Consider the following 9,119-nt stretch of genomic DNA (forward strand, 5'->3'; position numbering starts at 1 on the left):
CAAGTTGTATACTTTTTTGGATTATCCATTCGCATGTAGCATTCGTCTTAAAACTCATTTTTTCAAGTATATCATTCATAAATAAATTAAAATAGATTTTTTTTCTAAACCCTGAAAAACTCAGTTCTATGGTCTTGGAAATACTTTCTTTTTATTGCTTTAACCCTGAATTCTACTAATAAATTAATATCTCAGGTACCTTTGGTTTTGGAAAACCCTAATTTCATTTATTTAAGAATGTGGTATTTAAAAACACATTATATCAAGACGAAGGCTGCATACAAATGGTTAATCTAAAACTGTGTACCACATAATTTCATGCTTTCAGTACAAGTTAACGAATTTATTTAAAATCATGTGCAAAATACACCAAATACTAGAAGCAATGCAATTTAGGTCTCTACTCCCTAAACAGAACAATTTTTTCTATGCAGATACAACGTGCTTGGTATGGGATTCGAGTTGCGATTCGAAAGGTAACTGTTGGATATACGACAACAACAAGTTTCGTCTGTACTTCAATCTTATGGGTGCAGGTAAGTTACTCGTGGCATGAACAGCGTACATTAACAATTTGACGTATTTATTGTAATTATGTGATGTTATAACTTTTATTGCCAAATATCTTTTCAGTTAGATTCCTGGCTGGGTCCGGGAAATTTATTTTCTGTGTCCAGAAATGGGTGTTGAGTTGCCTCTTACGTCCATGCCATGGAAGGAAATTCTAAACCACCGCATAATCCACCTTCAATGAATACCCAGGTGTGCCACGGTTTCCACCAACACCTACGGATCCCATGCTTAGACTCGAATACCAAAGTATCAAAATCATCATCATCATCACCAAAATCATCTTCAAAATCATCATCATTACCAAAATCATCTTCAAAATCATCATCACCAAAACCCTCTTCAAAATAATCATCAGAATCATATTTAAAATCATTATCAAAATCGTTTTAAAACCTCCATCGTAATCGGAATCATCTTTAAAATCATCATCATTATCACAATCATCTTTAAAATCATCCTCAATTATATCTTATCACCACCAAAAATAATTATGGGCATACTTTATTTCGTAAAATTTGTCTGTCTCAGAAAATTATGACTCATGAACAACATGAAAAAAAAAAATACAGAATAAAAGAGCACAAGTACACTAAACCATCTAAAGTAGGTAGTGGCATGAATTTTTCCCGAAAACATTTTGAAACAAGCTGAGTGTGAAATCGCTGTAATATCGTCTACATTTCATGACTGTTTAGGTTTATGTCAGCACACGAATCACAGGAATTGTGTGCAGAAGAGAACGTAATGGCTTCTATTGCAGACGGAGTCTAGTAAAAGGAGGAAAATCGCTGGCACGGGGATACCTTAAAGCAGTCTAATGAACATTAAAATGTTTTCTCGAAAATTCCCTGCCTTTAAAACAGGATCTTGTCAAAAACAAAGGGTTTTATTTCTGTAACTGACAAATTCTCTACTATTTCGAATGTTCACGACTTATCCCCTATTGCAACAATATGCAAAGCAAAATTCGTATTTCCAGATTAATTACACATTATGTAGCATAAATGTTTGTAGGCAATAATTTATTTATTTTTTCAGGAGCGATAGCTATTTCGACCTTGCTGGATATTAAATTGCTTTCTCTAGCAAAGAATCTTAACTTGTATGATGCTGAGAGTGAAGAAAAAGAAGAAATCTTATCGGAAAATAAACCCAGCATTTTGGTGAAAGTCAAAAACTAGCACCACTTTCACGTTTTTGCCATAATTACTTCATTAATAAAGAGACGGTTACATCTCAGCATCCAAATGTTAGTGGGCAAATTATTTCAGCTTTGATGAACCGTACAATAGACTTATTTATATATAATTAAAGTTGTTAATTACTTTTTTTAAATTATAATATACAGGTAATACTTTCATTAATTTTAAATTAATATACAAATAAAATTGTATTTTAGATTTTTTCAGTCTCTCTCACACATCTTATTCCTACAAATCTCATTTACTTCCTACATTCTCTCTGTGACAATTAACATCTGTTGCCATGGAAAATGTTTCAACTAACAAATTGAAATGTAAAATTAATTATTTTGTTTACTACAAAAATGCTTGTTTAGTAATTTTCTCCGAAAATAAATTTTTGCTCTTGTGGTTGGTTATTAAATTTTTAAAAAATTGTATATCTAATATTATAAGAAATGTTTTTGCTAAAAGAACGATTTTGTGTTAGATTTATATTTAAAATAATTATTTATCAATTGTTACTATTAAATAATGGTAACCAATATGTTAACTGCAATATTTCAGTACCTTTCTTTTTAAATTTTGCATTATTTTTTTTGAAAATAATATGAAGCACAAATTTATACTGTGTAATTAATTTAAGAAAAAATTTTATCACTACTCTATTGTAAACAAAGATAACTAATTAAAAAAAATGCGGGTTTTAAAACTTAAAAAAAAAAGATACGTGTAGTTGTATTGCTATTGTAGCCTGCAATGATTCAAATAAAATGTTATTGTTAAAATTTTGTAGGCTGCCAATTAAACCGATAACCTGCTACAACTCTGAACTACGTAATTATAACTTCAAGAAGTTTCGACAGATTGAGTGTTCTGACCGCCAGTTAAAAAATAAATAAATAAATAAATAAATAAATCGTAAATTTTCATCGACAAAGGTTTAGTAATTTTACATTTTTGTCTATATATATATATATATATATATATATATATATATATATATAAAGATATAGATATATATATACATACATATATATATATTTAAGTTAGTACAGTTGGTGTTATCCTACGCAAATATTTCTAAAAAATAAAATTTAGCTTCAGACTTCGGTAAAAGCACACGAATGTTTACATTTTATTACAATAACCAAGGAGTTAAATTACACATTTGGATGCCTAGGTGATATTACGCATACATCACGTATTAAATTTTTCAGTATCTTTTCCCCCCCTACACTGTACTTTTAGATCAAAACAGACGTCATTGTTAAAGAACTAAATATTTGTCAAAGTAAATATGTAATTGCAAAAATTTATATAAATTTTAATTTATTCGAACAAACCCCTATTTAATTTACATTATGTAACGAAATATGTGTTTCTTATTTAATAGTTTTTTAATGTGCACTTTGGTCGAATGGTTAAGACAACCTAATAACTAAAAGGTAGTGAGATACTCATTTAAGTAAAAGTTGTCCATTAATAGCTGTAATATCCTAAATGAAATATTTTTTTGTAAATAGTCGAATTAATTAATATGTTCGTAATTAATGCAAATTTACTCAACGATGCGGTAAATTTAACTGAAAGTTGTGGTAAAAAAATTTGCATGCAAGCAGTAAATTTTTATAAATATCAGAGTAAAACAACTCCAGCAGCAATGACAATTTTACCAAATCACAGCAATTATTCTATTGCACTTTCGATAGTAGTTTTATTGGAGCACAAGAGTTAAACTTAATCAACACATATAGGTGAAGAAAAAAAAACAGCTAACGGCTATGAAGACTCTGCTACCACAAGTATTTAATGTAAAATGACAGTTTTTTTACTACGGTAATTATATAATTTTGCCTGTCATGTTTGTTATGTTTATTAAACAAGTGTAAAATTACAATTTCCATAAGACATTCCTTTCATAATATTTTTAGTTTTGTCTAAAATAAGAAAAATTAAACCACAACCATTAATGATTTTAATTTGGTTTAATAATTCATAATATTAAGTAACGATTTTTTACATCAGCTAAAATAACCACTATGATAATTAAATTTTAATTGTAGCAAAATTATGCAAGGACATGTAGATATTTTTAATGACTCTTGAGCTAATTTTTGACGATATTTATTTAATTTATTCAATCAATTTAATAAATTTTAAGACTTTCATTTTTATAACATTGCTTTGACTAAAAGTATAATATTCTCTAGTGAATCTGTAGTTTTAATATAATTTTAATTTAATATGAAATGTTCCTAAATAAAAAGAATAAATAAAATTTAGGAATGGTTATTTCTTTCCTTATCATGCATTGAAATTAATTTCCAATTCAATACATTTTTATAAATTTATTTCAACAACAAAAATCACATTAATACTATCGACAAGCAGAGATTAGGATCTAAAATCATAACATTAAATTTTAAGATGATACACAATGAAATAAAAACCTTTAAGTGCAATATACACTGTGACAGACTTGAAAAACACATAGGTATCTGCCGTGGTCTAGAAAATAATTTTCTAAAACAGACTTCTAAATTTTCCCCTTAGAAATATCTCTGGTTTTACCTTATAATATCTGGTTAGTATTTTATTGTTAATTAGTATAGCTGTAGGATCCAAGCTTTACTTATTTCGTGTGATCGTTTGCACCAGAATGTTGCCATAATGACTATAGTGATTTAAAGGTCATGGTCTGCTGAACTTCAAGGACACCTGTAGCTGCAGTGATGTTTACAACTAATGTTGCCATTCCACGGCCTGTAATGGAAATAGTTAACATTGATTCTGTCCCGCCTCGTCACTCTCACCTGATGACTGAGGGGATCTTTGGTTCCAGAAGGTAAAACAATGATTTCGACCAGGCGTTGGTTTCTCTGTTTTCATTTTACTTTTGACTATTTGTCATAATATAGAGCTACATCATATGAGTTAATTAACAGAAACCATATACAACATGGAATTGAGATTACATTAATACAAGAAAGGGCCGGCCCTTATTAGACAATTATCTACATGCCAAAATGTCTTTTATCTTTTAAGAAGTTTCCTGTTGAATGTTATATATATGGGTACAGTACTATATATAGATACTAGAGTAAAATATATTTATAATAATTATCATCCTACAGGTGGTAATGTCTTGAAGTCGCAGCAGGAAATATAACTCTTCTCTGCGTTTATCTGCCCATGCTGTGTGCAAAGTGATGGTTGCAATTCATGAGATAAAGGTGTTAAGCTCTTTCCTTTGTTAAGAAAAATCTATATTTCTGTGGTTGAGGGGGGAACAGTAACCGGAATGAATACGAAAAGAAAAAAAATAATAGTATGAACCATATATTACTTAGTTTAGAAAAAATACACAATATTGCACGCAATTAAAAAGAAAAAGTTAAAGCCAATTGGGAATGATAGCCTCGCTCTAAATTTAAAATTTGTATCTCAAACAGAGTAAAAAAAAAAAAAAAAAAAACACTGTGAATTTGGACCGTTCCTGCATAAAGAAAATTTCTCGTAATATTATCTTATACCACTAGTAAAATGGTCATTCTACGCCAAAATGAGCCCGAGTAGCATTTCTAAAAATGTAACACTACATGAAATAATTTATTTGGTGTAACAGAATAAATCCAATATTATTTTAATATACAAATTATATTTTTATAATTTCATAATTTGAATGTTTATTTTACTTCTGAATTGTTGGTTGTTAATTACAGTAACTTTTTAAATCTAATATGATTGTGTTGGCTAGCCTATACTTTAAAAAGCACTGTCTCATGGCAAAAAACATTTATTTGTTGCGAAACACCAACAATTGTAGCAAAAGTTGTAATAGGTTTGTTTACAAAAAGAGTGTGCAAAATTCAGATATTGAAGAATTTGTGCAATCCTTTTATTGATGTCCCGTCCGTTACCAATGAGGTAAGTAAAGTAGTTTTTTGTTTTGTTATGACTGAATTCTAAATAATTGTTTCAGTAACCATTAACTGCTTTGTAAACCAACACCTAACCTCAAAAAAAGTTTGGTTATTATTAAAATCTAATGAATTCTTTTTTTAAGTGTCCCATCCGTTACAATGTAAAACGAAAAAAAAAGAAGAAATAAGCTTGGAAAACCAGTAGCATGAGTCTGTAGAAAAAAACTAAGGCCTACATGTAAAATAAATATGTTTCAATAATGAACTTAACAATTTAAAAAAGGTGACAATTTGTTTTTAACCAACGTTATTACAATCTTGAGATAAGATTTATTGCTTTCAGGAAGCCATGGAAAGGAATGAGATTCAGAGAAGGTACAGAGACAGACTGTAGGAAAATCAAGAAGAATGGCAGAACTGTTTAAAGAAAGATGCACAGCGTAAGAAAATAGCACGTGAAAAGGAAAAAAAAACTATGTTGGCCCATAATTCAGAAAAATTAAAACTGAAGAGGTTTTCTGAAAAGGAAAGAAAACAGCGGTACAGAGCTAAGAAAAAAGAAGAAGTAAAAAAGCAGCAATAATAAAATGCATCTCGTCCATTCGAATCCTTTGCTTCCCCTCAATCTTTAGGCAAAGCGGTTTCTAGAGTTAAAAAGGTTTTTCCACGAAGCCCAAGTAAGAAAACTGCAGTAATCAAAACGTCATTGCATGAAGTTCAACCAGGCAACTCTTCTTTATGTGTCAAGGAAAATAAGGGGCAGTGGAATAAAATGTCAGATGAAGTTATCAATAAAGTTGAACATTTCTACTGTCAAGATGATATCAGCCGACAAGCGCCGGGGAAGAAAGACTACAAAAGTGTCAAGGACAAAATTACAGGAGTTAAGAATAAGATTCAAAAAACGCCATATATGATGATGACTATAAAAGAAGCTTATTTACTCTTTGGATGTAAAAATCCAGACATAAAAATAAAACTTGCCATGTTTTATGAACTCCGGCCTCAGTTTGTTTTACGTTCTTCGGAAATGCCACAAAATGTGTATGTCGCCATCACTCTAATTTTAACTTTATTGTAGAAATGATCGTAAGAGAAAAGCGTGGTTTTCCACAGAGCACCAACAAACTCTTGGAAAAGGTGAGTTGAGATACCACAGCTGAGAAATGAATGACCGGTTAATGCCAAATTTGCAGTAATGAAATCGTATCACTTATACCTGAAGACTGTGACACTGGTACAATGCTCACGTGGATGCAATGGCAAGACGTTGAGGGTCGTCCCAAAGTTGTATCAATTGAAGGATCAGTAAAGGCTGCAAACTAAATAGACCTCATTTAAGAATCACTGTTTTTTTTTTTTTTTTTAGAGGATGCAAGAAAACTACTTTGATCAATAAAAAGATTAGTATAGAAGGAGATGATGTTGTGTTACAAATTGATTTTGCAAAAAACTACTCAGCAATAAGTCCAGATTAAGTTCAGAGTGCACACTGGAATCATGGCCAAGTAACAGTTTTCACGTTTGTAGCTTGGTTAAAGGGTGTTACACTTTTATATGCTGTAATAAGTAATAATATTTCACATGAAAAATACAGTCTGTAGGTTTTTTGAAGAAAATTGTGGAAGATATTAAGCTGACTTATGCTGTTAGCGAAATTTCTGTATTTTCTGATGGGTGTGCAGCGCAGTTGGAGAATAAATTCACACTATCTAATTTGAGCTGTATGGAGAGTGACTATGGAGTCAGTGGGGAATGGAACTTCTTCGTCACCTCCCATGGAAAAGGAGCAGTTGATAGTGTAGGAGGGACTGTAAAAATAATGGTATGGCTCAAGGTAAAAAAAAAAACAAAAAAAAACAGGCAAATGTATGTGTCTTCTGCAAAAAAGTTTTACAAATGTGCTACTAAAGCAAGTTAAGTAATAACATGCATTTTTGTTGAAAGCCAAACCATTGAGCTTTGCAAAGAAATGTTGGAGCAAAGATGGAGAAATGTGAAACCAATACCACGTTTACAAACAAAATATTGTTTTAGATATCTGAACAGGAATGAAATTGTTGCAGGCAAAGCTGTGAAGTCAGAACTGTATACGTGTGTAGTTTTTGTTGATGAGAGCAGTAGTTCTTATTTGGATCTCAGTATGTTTGATAGAAAAGTGACATCTTTGCAAAAGTTTTTATGTGATAATGTGTATTCTGACAACGAAGTGGAAAACTTTACTGTTAAAACTAAGAATGAAGTAAATAAGGAACTCTGTGTTTTGGTTGTGGTCTTTGGTTGTGTTTTAAGCATATATTGTGTAGCCTTCCCAAAACCACAATTAGTTCAGTCTGGAAGTAGAATATTTTATAAATTTACAGGAATAATTAATGCTGAGTAATTATGTGTCATATTGAAATATATTTGTCCATGGTTTACTGAAATTTGCATATAAAAACCTATTAGGCCCCTATTTATACTACTGAAATAAGCAAAATACTATTTTAACTTAAAATATAGGAATCATACCCAATACATTAGTTATAATTTATCATAAGAAATACTGTCCCATCCGTTACGTCCCGTATGTTACCAACAGTTTTGTTGAAAAGTGTCTATACCTTTTAGAAATCACTCATTGAAAAGTTAAAAGAATAAATATTGTTTGGCAAGGACCAACAAGATATCCATTTAGATATTATTAATTGGCAAACCAATTCTCATTTCACAGACTTTCACATAAATAACTACATGTTGGTAGTCAGTGTCAAAACAGTGTCCTGTCCGTTACTGACATAAAATGAGTTGTAATTTATTTCATAATACACCATTTATGTTAAGTTTTTGGAGAAAGAAGAAACATGTTTTCAAGTTAAATATCCATCAGTTTTGAAGTTTTTTTTCCAGTTGTATTTGAATGAAATTATAAGTTTTCTACCATAAAACTTCTCTGCCTGTACCATCTGTTACCATGGAATGTCTAAGAAGGAGAACAGAAGTAATAGGTTGAATGCTTAAAAGAGAAAGGTTGGTAGGTATTCTGTATTTTAGGTTTTATATTTTCGTGGGGACACTTGTGTTTATAATTAAATACATATAAATAATTATTATTTTTCTAATTTAATATTCTACGTTATTTGATGGAAACTAATAGGGAATACACCGTTGAAGATTATCAATATCATATCATAAAAATTAATTTAATTACAAAAAACTTTAAAAGACCTACCTTATAAGTCTGTGGAGATCTGGAAAAATATAAAAATAATTGGCATAAAATGTTATAATATATCTTATGTATAAAAAAATAATTAATATTTCTTGTATTAAGGGCACAACAATGTGGGGTAACATGCACGGATAAAATGTTTTTTAAATTGGAAATAATTCTACTGTCATAAACATTACATACTCGTAGGGCATTATGTTACTCAAAAAATAATTTTCATTACTAGGA

The 9,119-nt window shown here is 30.1% G+C and overlaps 1 protein-coding gene across 2 annotated transcripts in view; it reads left to right on the forward strand.

Moving 5' to 3' along the window:
• Window positions 1-2,173, forward strand: part of LOC134540122 (solute carrier organic anion transporter family member 74D-like) — an 86,000-nt gene extending 83,827 nt beyond the window's left edge. For both annotated transcript variants that reach the window (XM_063382648.1, XM_063382646.1), the window contains exons 12-13: window positions 435-536; window positions 1,612-2,173. In XM_063382648.1, coding sequence (XP_063238718.1) covers window positions 435-536; window positions 1,612-1,754 — 245 coding nt within the window. In that variant the 3' untranslated portion in view covers window positions 1,755-2,173. The remainder of the gene's footprint in view (window positions 1-434; window positions 537-1,611) is intronic.
• The last annotated feature ends 6,946 nt before the right edge of the window (window positions 2,174-9,119 follow it).

The sequence above is a fragment of the Bacillus rossius genome, chromosome 16, assembly GCF_032445375.1.
Source record: "Bacillus rossius redtenbacheri isolate Brsri chromosome 16, Brsri_v3, whole genome shotgun sequence".
In the NCBI taxonomy this organism is placed as follows: domain Eukaryota; kingdom Metazoa; phylum Arthropoda; class Insecta; order Phasmatodea; family Bacillidae; genus Bacillus; species Bacillus rossius.